The 14,401-nt window shown below is 40.0% G+C and overlaps 1 protein-coding gene across 3 annotated transcripts in view; it reads left to right on the top strand.

Annotated features, from left to right (window-relative positions):
* LOC110069299 (uncharacterized) overlaps window positions 1-14,401 on the top strand; it is a 59,875-nt gene that overhangs the window by 20,850 nt on the left and 24,624 nt on the right. For all 3 annotated transcript variants that reach the window (XR_016205847.1, XM_089284091.1, XM_089284090.1), the window contains exons 20-41: window positions 864-908; window positions 1,221-1,274; window positions 1,675-1,728; window positions 2,386-2,439; window positions 5,181-5,234; window positions 6,288-6,341; window positions 6,437-6,481; window positions 7,083-7,136; window positions 7,207-7,251; window positions 7,766-7,819; window positions 8,593-8,646; window positions 9,014-9,067; window positions 9,476-9,529; window positions 9,861-9,914; window positions 10,526-10,570; window positions 10,842-10,886; window positions 11,836-11,889; window positions 12,485-12,538; window positions 13,063-13,116; window positions 13,240-13,293; window positions 13,637-13,690; window positions 14,164-14,271. Coding sequence is in view for 2 of the 3 variants with exons in the window: in XM_089284091.1 (XP_089140217.1) it covers window positions 864-908; window positions 1,221-1,274; window positions 1,675-1,728; window positions 2,386-2,439; window positions 5,181-5,234; window positions 6,288-6,341; window positions 6,437-6,481; window positions 7,083-7,136; window positions 7,207-7,251; window positions 7,766-7,819; window positions 8,593-8,646; window positions 9,014-9,067; window positions 9,476-9,529; window positions 9,861-9,914; window positions 10,526-10,570; window positions 10,842-10,886; window positions 11,836-11,889; window positions 12,485-12,538; window positions 13,063-13,116; window positions 13,240-13,293; window positions 13,637-13,690; window positions 14,164-14,271 (1,197 nt within the window). In the remaining variant the exon portion in view is untranslated. The remainder of the gene's footprint in view (window positions 1-863; window positions 909-1,220; window positions 1,275-1,674; window positions 1,729-2,385; window positions 2,440-5,180; window positions 5,235-6,287; window positions 6,342-6,436; window positions 6,482-7,082; window positions 7,137-7,206; window positions 7,252-7,765; window positions 7,820-8,592; window positions 8,647-9,013; window positions 9,068-9,475; window positions 9,530-9,860; window positions 9,915-10,525; window positions 10,571-10,841; window positions 10,887-11,835; window positions 11,890-12,484; window positions 12,539-13,062; window positions 13,117-13,239; window positions 13,294-13,636; window positions 13,691-14,163; window positions 14,272-14,401) is intronic.

The raw sequence follows: 14,401 nt of genomic DNA, 5'->3' as shown, positions 1-14,401 counted from the left end.
TCGCTTATGTTGGTAATGTGAACATCGACATAAAGACATAAGGAAAAGATCATAGTTTTCTTATGTCGTTATGTTCATGCTATTATGTTGCATTATGTCACACTGCAAACATAACGTCCTCCTTCTGCCGTTATGTCGCTAGTGTGACCTATTGTTCACAAGGTGGTTACTAAGCCTGGTTCACACTAGCTCTAGCGCGATATAACGACATCGTCACGAACGACATAAAAGGACGTTATGTTTGTAGTGTGAACATGTAGACATAATGACATATTCGCAACATAACAGCATGAACATAACGACATAAAGATAAAACTAATCTTTTCCTTATGTCGTTATGTCGCAGTCGTTATGTTGTTATTTCTGAGTAGTGTCTTCCTTCTGTGTCAAAATGAGTTGTAGGAAAATGCGTTCCGCCTAGAGGTTCGATTTCTTGCAAACCGAACTTGTTTTCATATGAAAGGTTTTGTAAAGAGACTCGTTTTGAAACAGAGGCACAAGGAACACTCGGAAATGGCCTATTGGAATGTTGACGAGTCTTAATTAGCAAGAAAATCAATACAGCAACAAATAAATGTGGGGAAACGTACCTAGTAATCGCCATGCGAATTCTAAAAAGCTGACCTTTCAGAATCGTACGTTCGTTGAAAAAAGAAAAGGCTAGCGCTCCGAATATATATAGACTTTTCTAAATACACTTCGACGATTACTTTACCGATATGCACAATGAACTAATTTAAACAGTTTCTTTAAAAAGTAATCTTTTTCCTCAGTATTAATTGCAGTAATTTATACTGTATACCTTGTACTACATGTGGTTACTTCATGATTTTAGTATGAGTTTCTCCGTGTTATTTTCACAGGGTATTCCCGGTCAGCCTGGACGCGAGGGCGAGCGTGGAGATAGAGTGAGTGCTCATTGCTGTTGTTCTTGTAAGCACTTAAAAATGGAAGATCCGTAGCCAGGAGAAAACATATTAAAAATTTACAAACAAGTTCACTGAACGTTTTTACTATTTTTTAAAAAATTAAAAAAAATATCTTGTAAGGACCTTTTCAGAAATTTATTGCTTGATATTTGTCGTCGTCATCGACTGCGGCGGCAGCAGCGGCGTCCGCCTTTGTCATTTCCCAAACCGTTAGAGCCGTCAGATTTGCTCCACAATCGACATTTCATGTAACGTACGAAACAGTGATCATATTTAAAACTTGTTTAACAGGGTCAACCAGGACCTCCCGGCTTACGAGGAACCACGGGATCAAAAGGCGACCAGGTGGGACTTATTGAGTAAGCAGGTTTTAATATATTGCACCCATGTCCTCTGACACATGCGAGCTGGAAGGGTGATCTCAGTAGTTCTAAGGCGAATTTGATAAGTTCGTGAAAGAGTTGCAAGTCAGTCCACACGCCGCTCACACGATTACTTCCAGACACTCCCACTCTACTCTATTTCTTCCGTTAGCATTCTCAAATTGACTATTTGGACGCAAAGAATATTTTTTGTTGAAAATAAAGGACCGAATGATGTCTATATCGTAAGGTCCTCGTCAATACATGTTCTCTTAGCTCCTGTCAGTTCTCTTTCGTAGTGAAACCTCTAAGGCTTCGGGTGTCACATTTTTATTGTAAATGGTACTCTGGCGTTTTTAACATACTGCTATTTTTCTATTAAGGGAAGAAAAGGACCGATAGGAAAGCCTGGCGGGTTTGGCAGCATGGGAAAGCGAGTAAATATCTTAGAACAGTAATAAAGTGTTAGTTAAGTATTAGTTTCTTGATAAACATGCGATGTGTCGTGGAAGCTTCTGTTCCGGAGCATGTATTTATTCAAACATTATTTGAGTATCTTGTCTTAATCTCTAAGTCCGGCCAGGGCGAAGGGGGGGGGGGGGGGGGGGGAGGGGGGGGATAATTAAAGCGTCCGTCCTAAACTCAAACTTTACGCGCTTAAACAACAGTGAAGCTGTAGTCGTCAGACACTGAGACGTTTCCTTGATTTTATCAGGGAAAATTTTTAGCCTTTCAAATGCTTAGTTATCTAGTTGTACTTTCATTGTGGTTATGTTACGCGATGGAATGGTTTGGACCTGAAATTGAGCGAGTTCAACTTTAACACGAATGTTATAAAATAGATGATCTGTTTTAACCACCCTTAATCAGTGTACGTGGGTGAAACTTTAAATTGAAAGACTATTTTGCAGCCATAGTTTTCTTACTTCTTATTGGGTATTTCACGCCTAGTTTCACGTCGCCTATAGAATCAACAGATGAAAGGGTGGGTTGCTTTTGCACAAGCTGTTTAATAGTTTACATCTAATTTAGGTCCTACACCACAAAAAAAAGATGTATAACTAAGCGAATTTATTGTCATTGTTTGTTCAAAGGGCACTCCTGGAAAACCAGGCGTAGTTGGTAAACCTGGAGATCCTGGACCGACCGTAAGAATAACATCTAGCTACATGTTGAGCTTAATCATAGTAATAGAGCGTTATTTTAAAATCATGTTAATAGAGCGGGACATGTTGTCACGATGGCCATATTGGCGTTGTTTCCAAACAATCAAATTTCTCTCCTTTGGGAAATGAGTTAGATACATTCCCTCTTGCTTGGGAAGAACAACATCGCCGCCATGAAATAGGCGAGGTATACTTAAGGCTCAGAATTGTGAAACATGAGTGTGGAAATCACAGAACATTCTTCTAATGCCCTCTTCGGCGTTCAAATAAGCTGAAATATTCCATATTTATTTTTTTCTCAACCATCTGAGCGGGCCGGATTCCTAAATCCTCGAATTTGATTGGCTAATCATACGCACGTGACCGGTCCAGCTTTTTACGATGCGGCCCACCACAGGTGGTCCAGACGTTGAATACGATTAATTCGTGACATTATTCTGTTGGCGATTGTGTTACAATTTTAGCCGTTTATAAGACAACGTATGAGAATGCTTCGAAAATTACTCTAAATGCTACGTGTAGAAAACAATTTGAATAAAATGGCTTACCTTGTGTTTGCATTGCATTATTTTGATGTCTCTGGGTTCCTGGAGGTGGTTTAGAGCCATTTAGGCGAGTTTTACTTTCTGGCGGTTTGCTTCCCCTAAAGAGAAACGAAAGGCGGGCGACCCACTGGCCCGACGGCACGCACTCAAAGCTCCGTAAATTCCACAAAAATGGTCTAATCTCGTCAAAATTGCCTCATGGCAGCCGTCGATAACTCTTCTTCCCATTCGCTTTCTCCCAAGGTTCCAAAGTTTATCTTAATCGCCCGAGAATCGCTGGTTTTCCAGCTCTTGCTTTCCATTTCTGCTCCGTCTCGATCCGTAACCGATTATCTTGGGCACAGGATTTGAATTTCTAGCTTAACGACCGCGCCATCGTGACAAAGTCGCCTCCAACCGTCGAGAGGCACGGCAATACAAGAAGCAAACAATGTTCAGCTGAATTTAGCGCCTAAAAGCACTGTTAACTGCAGCGAGAGATGGCAACGAGTAACTGACCAATTCCCCGTGCCTCTCGACGGTTGGAGGCGACTTTGTCACGATGGCGCGGTCGTTAAGCTAGAAATTCAAATCCTGTGCCCAAGATAATCGGTTACGGATCGAGACGGAGCAGAAATGGAAAGCAAGAGCTGGAAAACCAGCGATTCTCGGGCGATTAAGATAAACTTTGGAACCTTGGGAGAAAGCGAATGGGAAGAAGAGTTATCGACGGCTGCCATGAGGCAATTTTGACGAGATTAGACCATTTTTGTGGAATTTACGGAGCTTTGAGTGCGTGCCGTCGGGCCAGTGGGTCGCCCGCCTTTCGTTTCTCTTTAGGGGAAGCAAACCGCCAGAAAGTAAAACTCGCCTAAATGGCTCTAAACCACCTCCAGGAACCCAGGGAAATCAAAATAACGCAATGCAAACACAAGGTAAGCCATTTTATTCAAATTGTTTTCTACACGTAGCATTTAGAGTAATTTTCGAAGCATTCTCATACGTTGTCTTAGAAACTGCTAAAATTGTAACGCAATCGCCAACAACATAATGTCACGTATCAATCGTATTCAACGTCTGGGCCGCCTGTGGGCCCACGGGCCAGATTTTTTCTTGGCTCCTAAAAGTTAGCGGTAATCGTCAATCTTTTGCCTTTTGTACACATCCATCGACGATTAGTCAACGCAAGTTTATCTCTGTTTACTTTAAAATGGCAAGAAAAGTCACTGTAAGTAAATTCAATTGAGTGTTTTGAAGTTGTGAGAGTTTGCTTGGTCGTTTGTAGCTTGCCGCTGCAATGGCGCGTAATCCTGCGTTTCTCTCGCCGTAAAATTTGAGTCAATTTCAGTCGAGTTTACCTCTCTGATCTTTGCTGTATTTAGGAGAATTTCTGTGGAATACACTTTCCTTGCTTTCTGCCACTCAATTTACGGTAGAAAAGTCTGATTTCAAGTGAAATTAAAAGCAACGACTCACAGAAATTGTTGTTGTACTAAAACTTCAAACTTCGCACGAAATTTCACAGCGCAAAAACAATTTTGGAAAACTTAAATGGTGAAATAAATGCAACTAACATAAAGTAGTTCGAAAAAAATCTGTTTTTTAATACATCTTTCTTTGTCTATTATCTGAGTTACTCGCTCGTTGCCGAGATTTTTTGCAAATCGTTAGTAGACGGCGCGCAAGCCGATTCAATGCCAAGAGTTGCGTAAACTGTAAAATCAATTTACTGCAGGAAAAAAAAAATAAAAAATAAACATGTTATTTGCCGGCTTAGGGTCGGTCCATATAGTGAAAAACTGTGACCTCGGTCACAGTTTTTCACCATACGGACCTCCCAGCCGGCAAATAACGTATATATAAATTGCTAACGTCGGAGTAAACAACAACAACAATGCTTTATTTACTCTTCATTCAGACGTAGTTACTGAAAAACGATTTCACTCGATCCCGAAAATCAAGATGGCGGTTTGCAAGGAAATGGGTTTGGTTTTCTGTTCTCCTCGCTTCGATTCAGGGTAAATTGTGCTCGACATAAGTGAGACTTCATCTATCCAAAGGAATGCTGTATGCCAGCTTTAAGCGATGACCTCATAAGTCATCGCTTAAAAATACTAAAAACATAAATAACACTGAACTCAATCATGCGACTTAAGTGTTGATGTTTCTGTCATGCTCAAATTATTATCATATGTATAGGGTGAACGAGGAGCTGTCGGATATCCTGGCGCATCGGGAAGAAGTGGAATGAAGGTATGGACGGGTAATAACGTACACTTATTACCGGATTCTAGTAAAACAGCTAGTTCTGCCTGTTAATTTTCCGCGAATCTCGATGTGCCCAACAATTGTTTTTCAAGGGATCAGTACTGAATAAAGTGTTTTGTTATATAGTTGCAGTTAAAGATGATTTCCAGTCCGTACTGCGCAGTCTCAGCACCCTGATGTTTATAAACATTATAAATCTCACTCGATGGAATGTGAATCAATGTTATTCGTTACGAACCTCATACCTTGTCTTTGAGTCCTTTCAAATTCTTTTTCCAACAGCTTCATTGATTTTTACAGCTGCGAAGTTGTTTCATCAAGTGATATGAGAAAGCACGAAGCATAAAGCTTCGACTGCTTCGCATCCACATATATTGGCGGTTGTTTTGAAACTTTGAATTTACTTTATGTAAGTAGTTGCGAAATGTTTACATTTTGTGATTTCTCACATTCAACATTTAACATTCAACAAAACGAAAACGCAAACAAACTCTTCAGAGTGTGTAGTACGGACTGGAAATCATATTTAAGGGCAAAGTAATAAGGCAACAAAAACTAGCCAAAGTCGAAGTAACGTCTGGGTAGTGGGAGCTCTGAAAAGAAGAAATTTTTTGTGACGTTGATATTGTGGTTAAAAAACAAATCGAATGTGGTTTAGCGTGGTCTGTACTCTTATCGACAACGGTACGCGTCATCACCGTGGTCAAAATTTGTTGTGGACTCACTCGGCTGCGCGTCGTGATTCTACAACAAATTTTGACCACTGTGATGACGCGTATCGTTGTCGATAAGAGTACAGACCACGCTAAACCACATTCGATTTTTTTTTTACCACAATAACAACGTCAAAGAAAATGTTTTTTTCAGAGCGCGAGCTGAAAAAAGCATTGCGTGACACATTGACGCGAGCAGCGTTGTCTAGACTCTTATCGACACAGCAAATTAGCCAATCAGATTGCGAAATTAGTAACAATTGTGATACAAGATGATTTCGAAGTGTCTCAAAATCACAATAACAGGTTGCTGTTGTAATTTTAGGGCCATGCTGGAACTCCAGGTACACCGGGAATTCCAGGACAGAAAGGGGACTTGGTAAGGTAGCCCAGAATGGACATTTGTGCGAATTTCTTGGTAAATACTCATTGACTGAAGTCACAGAACGTTCTTACTATTTCTTATTTTGTCAGGGAGCTCCTGGAGAACCTGGACAAACGGGACGACCAGGAATGCAAGTAAGAACAAGACTTCGCCCTCGTGGCTCATTCATTTTTACAATTCCTTTTTACTCAAGAACTGATCAAAGGGCTCATCTAGGGGCTTGCACCTACCTAAACACATAAATTACGTAAGGCCTCTGCAAATAGATATTTAACAGATTAAGATGAAACGAAAAAAACAAAGCAAAACAAAACAAAATGTTTGGAATCTATTATAAATTGTTGAACGTGAGAGAAAAATTTGACGTTTGTATCATTTGATAAACAAGAAAAGCCAAATAACAGGAGATTCACTTTTTGAGAGTCCGAAAATCTCAGCCAGTGCACGTTAGAGACAATACGAGCAGCGCCAGAGAGTGAATTTCCTCTAGGGACAGCATATAAAGGGGAATATAAAAAGAAATGAGTTTTTTTGTCTCATTAACAAAACCACATCTACAAATAGGTGACGATTTGACTCCAATCTTAAGATAATAATCATGTAGTGCACAGGCATCTGGTCGTAGTATATAGCGTGAATTATAGAGGAATATCTATCAAGGGAGGCGAAAAAAATATTTGTTTTATCACGATATCATAGAAATATTCATGACAATTAAAACTATTTATTTTACAGGGATTGCGTGGTCCAAGAGGAAAGTCAGGACGTAACGGAGAAACTGGAAAGCAGGTCAGAACTGTTTGTTCATTTGCAGCGAGCAATTTTGTATGACAAATTCTAATTTTCTCTTACGTTTTAGGGATTACCCGGAGAAGATGGCCGCGCGGGAAGGCCTGGAAGAGTAGTAAGTAATATCTCTCGTCCAAAAATAAATTTACGTAAAGTTATCGTGTTAGGTTTACAATTTTGTAACACTTTCTTTACTTAAACTAAACGGCTGACTTTAGGATTAAAATAAACTTAAAATGGTGATAGTGACTGATTTTTGACAAAGTAACTATGTATTTTTTCATACAGACACGAGCGTCTCACTGGAAAATACACCACTCGTAAAAAATTCATACGAAACTACATCCGTGACCCGAGTGGCGTATTTTCCGCATCTTCATTAGTGAGGATATTGATGATGTCATTCCATGCATTTCGCGTTTGTTTGCACAAATAGTCTGTTTGTCTAAATAATAAAGAAAATTACACAGTGGCTTGAAGATATGAATTTTATTTTTTCTCGTGCTGTGCTCGTTCGTAAAATAGTATGTTGTTTTTACCACTCGAAAATATAGTTCATATCTTCGCGCGCCGTGTCATATCCTTTATGGATTTCACTGAGAGCGTATTTTTCAAATTGCACTTGCTAGGGCCCGCGTGGTATGATGGGAAGTCCAGGCTTCAACGGCCCAAGAGGCTCACAGGTAGGAATGAGTTTTCATACCAAAGGAGACCAACTTGACTCAAACGATTCCCAACTTATTTCGATGCAGTACAGTTCAATTGGACAAGGAGAAATGAGACTTTTGATATGTTATAAATCGTTCATGTGTAATAAAGTAATTGGAGCATTACCGATGGGCTCCTGGCATTACACGAGAATGTCCCTGCACATGAAAAGCAGGTCTTATTTGAGCCATCGATCCTGTTATAGGTAGGTGTTTCTTCAAGTGTAACACGTGCTATTTGAGTGCTCTTGAACATCATGTTCGCCTTCCTATGTGTTGTCAAACTCTCCAGGAAGGGGGTACCCCCATATATTGGCTATATAGGTATGTGTCGTGGGATAGGGTATGTTCCCGATCCTTAAATGGGGTATTATTTTTGTCCCTGTTGACATGGTCTTCCCGGTTTGATCCTTAGACTGGGTACCTAAAGTGTATCACTTAGAACTCCAATGTGTGAATGCCCAGCTAAACGAACACAAATTCTATTCTTGATGCATAACTTACAATGTTACAGAAACCAAATAAAGTTGACCCGTTCATGCTCTTCTCAATTTTTGCTTTTCCCTTGTACAGGGTGTAATTTTTCGAGTTTGTGCCTTAAATAGGGTATCAATTTGCGTCTGTTTCATCCTTAAATATGATCAGGGTTTAAGACCCTTCGCGGCACACACCTATCCGAAATTTACGGGGGTAGCCCCCTCACCCCCAGGGGTCAAACCATTTACACGTTAGTCTGTGTTATGTGTTAGGGTGCAGACGGGCGACCCGGAGCCACAGGACGAGCTGGACCGCGAGGACCCAAGGTGCGTTCAAAATTATTGTAGTAGGTCATCGGTATTTAAACTTAACTCAAATCTACCTCAGGTAATTGACGTTCTGGGGCGCTTGTGTATTTATTTCTGTTTGACGAGACAGACTTCTTACAGCATCAACAGAGCCATAACTTTTATATCTATATCGTGTTCTTCGATAAGAAAAAAATATCTTCGGTGATATTTACTACTCGGGAGATAATCATTACGAAATAGGCCCATTACAAAGAGACAGAACTGAGGTTAACAAGATTAAGGTAAAAGACGGTCGTAACGTCTCATGCCCAGCCGAACGGACCCGAGAGAGCGGCGGAAATCGAGCCTACCCTCCTAACTGGTAAATTTTGTGTCTCACAAGGGTGATCGTGGACAAAAGGGTCAACGAGGACTTCCAGGAAGACCCGGAAGGCAGGTAAGTAAAGTTAGTAACGTGCGATCGAGGATGGTAAACCTTTGAAGGAGATTTGAATTTGAATTCTTTCACTGAGCCAAGGTCAGTAAACGACAGGTAAGGCCGAATAAGCTGTGTCGTAAGTGTAATATTAGCTCTTTCCCGACCATTTGCCGGTTAATTAAGAACATTTAAAATCGACTAACAGGTCAAAGAAAATGGCTGTTTGCGGACACAGTCAGCAAACCATAAATGAACTACTACGACCTAACTAAACTACGAACTCGATTTAGAAAACAGTTAAAAAGCGCAAGAGACTGTGGCCCAGAAGCGGCGATAAAATTGCGCGAAAGTTAACAGAAACAAGAAACGTGAACGTGAACTGTGATGTAACGTAAAATGACGTTAAGAGTGTCTTTTCTGTCTCAGGGTCGTCGCGGAAGAAGCGGAGAGCCTGGTTTGCAGGGAAGTCTTGGATTACAGGTTGGAAAGTTGTTTGTATTTAGTAGTTCACTGTAAAACAACTGCTTGTTTACAAGGCAACGGACAGCGGTCCATGTAGAATTGATATTCTATGTCGAGAAACCGTCGCTTTTCTATGCTGATTCTTCGTTTCAAATAAGCCCCATCCCCTCCCTTCGGAGCAAGGTGTTTTTAGCTAGCGTTTTTATAAAACAGTTAGCTCACTCACGTTTGTTGGATATAAGATGATTACAGACAACTCAGTCCTACGCGCCTCATTGGCTATTTATCATCTCATATCTAACGTTCGTTCGTGCAATAATTGTTAAATGTGCACTCGATATATTTACAGGGCCTCCCTGGGCCGATAGGCGCGCCAGGGTACCCAGGACGTGCGGGGAGAAGGGTGAGTTCATTTTAGGAATGCTGTAAATCGTTCATTTCCTAAGCATTCTATACGACCACTAGTAAGTCTTTCTTCAGGCATTATTCTAGCTGTGTATGAGGTGAAGGAAATGGAATGGAAAGCGACTAGTATCACAAGCCGCAGTAGCCGATAAGTAGAGTTTATCCGAGTTGATTATAGATTTAAAAGTCCTTCGTTTATTCATTTTGTTTTGCATTTTGAATGAGGTTTCTCTAAAATTTTTAATTTCGAACTTCCCGGTCAATCATGACACCAAGCTTGAGGTCCAACAAATATGGAAGGACGTGTCGGAGTTCATAACATTAATTTCTCGTCAATAGACGTAAAAATTTCATCCATTCATATTCACAGAGCGGAAACTCACCTTTTTGGTGCATAAAATGGTTTGCAGTGGAACCCCGCCTTACGGCCACCCCGTTATTACGGCCACTTTATTCTGGCCCGAACAAAAGCTTAGTCAGTCATTTTCTTATTTAAAGAACCCCTTAAATATGGCCGCCCCGTTGATGCGGCCAAATTTTTGTGGCCCGCTGGTACCGGATTAACGGGGTTCCACTGAACATGAACATTGATGTTGATCTTTTGAACAGGGAATGCGTGGAACGTACGGCAAAAATGGAAAAGCTGGAGAAGCGGTTGGTCTTTCAGTGTTTTGTTGCTATGTGACAGTTTATGTACATGTGACTGGTGAATTTTCTAACAATGCTGCCTTCCCCCTTTCCACCGTTCGGCAAATAGTTTTGCCGGATCATTATTTGTTAATAGTTTTTTTGGGTGATTTTACTTCTGGATGAACATCTTGTTTGCTTGTCGGTTTTTTTATTAAATAGTTATGAGACGTTTAGTAGTGATTCCGTTTTTTTTTTTTTTTTTTTTATAATGACACCATTTTATGTTCAATCTCAGGGACCCCGCGGAGCACCCGGTGAAATTGGACCTCCTGGATCGCCGGTAAATACGCTGACTACTTCACTTCCAATCACCGTAAAGTTTGTAGAAAAAAAAAAAGTTTCATAAGGCAGAAGACACAGCTAGCAACCTAACAACAATAATAATAAAGGAGAGATTTTTCTTGGTGTTGTTAATAGAACAAAAAGGGGAAGGGTTAAAAATTTAGGAATTACAGTTAAAGAGGAAAGTAAAAACATAAAAATTGTGATAATGATCTCTTGATTTACGCAGAACTCCGTTTAGCCTGGTTTTCACAACGACATAAGGACAAGCGAACGCATAACGGTTGAGACGACAACCACAACACACCCATAACTACACAGGCATAAGCACGTAAACATGCGCAGAATTGATAATTACCTTATTTTCGGTTCCTTACCTCCGCAATGCAACTAAACTAGATGGCGGGCGATTCTATGCTTATGCTCATGCTTGCAGCAGCGCGTTCTCACTTGACATAAGCACAAGCACAAGAGGAACAAAAAATTTTGTTCTGCTTGTGCTTGTGCTTACGCTTGTGTTGTGCCGTATGCATGTGCTGTTAAGTAGCGCCTTTTCCAAGCAATTGCCCTAACATAAACGCTTCGGAATATGCTTATTCTTATGCCCTGGTGAAAACCAGTCTTAATACGGCTACTAACTTCGTCGAACATTTGGCTTTGCTCTTGAGTTTTCTCTAAAGTGAAGAACTGTTACAGACAACAATTAGAAATAAGATCGCCGCAAGCTGGGATCTCACTGTGGCATTTTACCCTTGCATTGTCTCCCTTCATAACATACATACATACTTTATTCGTCCCCAAAGGGCTTTTCGGAATAAAGATAGAACTATTTCATACAAAAAGAAATATTCACGTATTCGTCTCTTTACTGCTTATTACCCGTTTTTTCGCTCGTTGATACTTCATTGTGCTTCCCGTTTTTATCATTCTTATTATTTGTTCTGAAGGGTGTTCCAGGACCAATCGGTGAATTGGGATTACATGGTCTTTCCGGAACTCCGGTGAGTTTTAACTAGTGTACATGATCAAAGCCCCGACAACCATAGATGCAAACATGTAGCCATATATGATACACATCGCCCTTCACAGTGCCACAGCATAAGTTCCGCGCCATTACCATACATAACCCTACACAACCATACGTAGCCACACATACTGACCTACACAACCTTGATACAGGCCTAGGCGAATAAAAATTGTCCAGGCCACATACGTACAAACTTACTTTATTTGTAACTCCCTAAGAGTGCTTTTTAGTCACAAAGCGCTCTAACGATGGTGTCAAATCAAAACAACTATTGCAACAAACTTGAGATTCTTTTAAAAGCTCTTTTTGAAAAAAAAAAAAATGGTTAGAAATAATTTTTTTTCTTGGAATGAAAATTTTTTTATTGGAACATGTACAAGTAAAGCTTATAACAAAAGGAGAGTTTTGTCAAGTTTAAGAGCACTGTCAAAACGATTAACCTCTTTTTAGACCTGATATATAATAATGTCCCAATTAACTGGCACACATTTTTTTTTATTATTCTTTATCAATGCAACTGCTCGAGGTGCTTGCGTGGCTTTTTCTGATTATTTAATCGTTTCTTGTAGGGTAGTAAGGGGAAACAAGGAACGCCGGGAGTCAGTGGTTCCCCTGGCAGAGCAGTGAGTGTCTCTTTAAGTGGCCATGAGCGTTTGCATAGATGTTTAGGATTGTTTTATCTAAAATAATGGTTAACGGTATACATAGATCAATATACAAAGGACGAACTTGAAACACTTTAGCATCAAGCTTTCAACATTCTAAAGCGTTTACTAAAGGTAGTCAGACAAAAACACCTATTCAATTGCGGCTTGTGTTGTTAATATACATACTGTGGAGAAGGACGTACTTATTTAATCGATGGCAATACGTCAGCGGGTACTTTGATCATAAAAGTGTACTATTCGATTCACTTTCATACAGGCACCATTCAGTAATATTCCCCTTAGGCTTGCAATTACTGGACGTGGGTTTATATTCGATAAAAAATACATCGGTAAAATAGTCTGTCGTGTATTGGTTTGGTTGTGAGGAAAAAGGGAAGGGGGTACCTTAGACGAGAAGGGGGGAGGGGCTTGCTGTAAATCTCTTGCTTTGATAGATATTTTATTGGTTTCGAAGTATGATACGTTCTCGTTATTCTCAGGGATATCGAGGAAGGCGGGGACGCACTGGAAGAAAGGGACCGAAAGGGACACAAGTGAGCACTAGCAGAAATTTTTACAATTAATATTTTTATTATTTATTTTTATTTGTGAGAATTTTGGTCATTTTTCAATGGTGCTTCATTTTACGATGATTTATTTCGTTTGATATTTGCTAGGGTCCTCCGGGTTTACCGGGTCTTGCTGGATCGAACGGGAAGGATGGACAACCAGTTAGTACATAGCTTTATCTATTATCAGTCTTTTTCTTCGCGTTTAAATTTCGATTGTAATCTAGTTAACGGTCACTTCTGAAGATGTATGTTGTACATACAAAACGTCAAGGAAATTAACTTTGTTTAACATGCGTTTTGGTTCCATGTTTATCACCGCGGTTTGTGTTTTGTTTCTTCTAAAGCTACGATGGCCAAGGAAAAAGAGTTTTTACGATTTAGCTTTATCTAATCTCTAGAAAAGTTCCGTTTTGCCGAGATAAAAACACAGTCTGTAGTCCTTCGCTACTTGTCAACTTTTTTCCATTTTTATTTTATTTTATTTTATTTTATTTTTTAATAGGGACTGGATGGAAGGCCTGGCCCTCCCGGATATCCAGGCCTGCGCGGTCCCAAGGTGATGTCATTTTACCTCATTTTAGTGCTGTTCTGTTAAGATTACAAACACCGTTTTGTATACAGCAAAATGGCATGAAAACGAGCGACTCAGGCCCTATTTTTCTCAAAATTGATGAGTGAAAAATTCCCGTTTTTATCTGTGGTTTCTGTGAGGGGAGGTTAGTTTTTGTAACAATATATCTCGTCAGTTCAACTCAAAAGCACTGACGTCCACTTTTCCTTTTCCATTTCTATATTTTCCTTGTTGATGTTTTTTATCTAAATAGTGCAAATGATGATAAAAATCTCAAAAACAAAACTGAAAAGTCTCGGGAGACAAAAAAGAAATTTAAATTCGCAACCGAATTCGATCCTAAAAGGTGAATTAAGATGGCGTACGTAGGGACGCCTTGCTACTGATCATTTATCAACCTTGAAACAGACAAGGATCCCAACTCATCACAATACTTTATGTTGATTCCTATCTGACAGGGGAAAGATGGCCAACCCGGGATTAATGGAAAGCCTGGGACAGAAGGAGAAATGGGTCTGCAGGGCGATAGAGGCTCTAATGGCTTGCCGGGAATTCCAGGAGCTCAGGTAAATTTCGTCCCTTAATTAATAATATTTAACATCGGCTAAATTTAATTTATTGCGTTTCAATCTTGTTTACGGGACGTAACTGTGAGACTATATGTAGTGAAAAAGTTTCGTTGCATTTCTACAGTTC

This window comes from Orbicella faveolata, unplaced genomic scaffold (genome assembly GCF_042242905.1).
Source record: "Orbicella faveolata isolate gen_17 unplaced genomic scaffold, um_ofav_v1 contig_13, whole genome shotgun sequence".
In the NCBI taxonomy this organism is placed as follows: domain Eukaryota; kingdom Metazoa; phylum Cnidaria; class Anthozoa; order Scleractinia; family Merulinidae; genus Orbicella; species Orbicella faveolata.
This window is presented reverse-complemented; position numbering and strand designations above follow the sequence as displayed.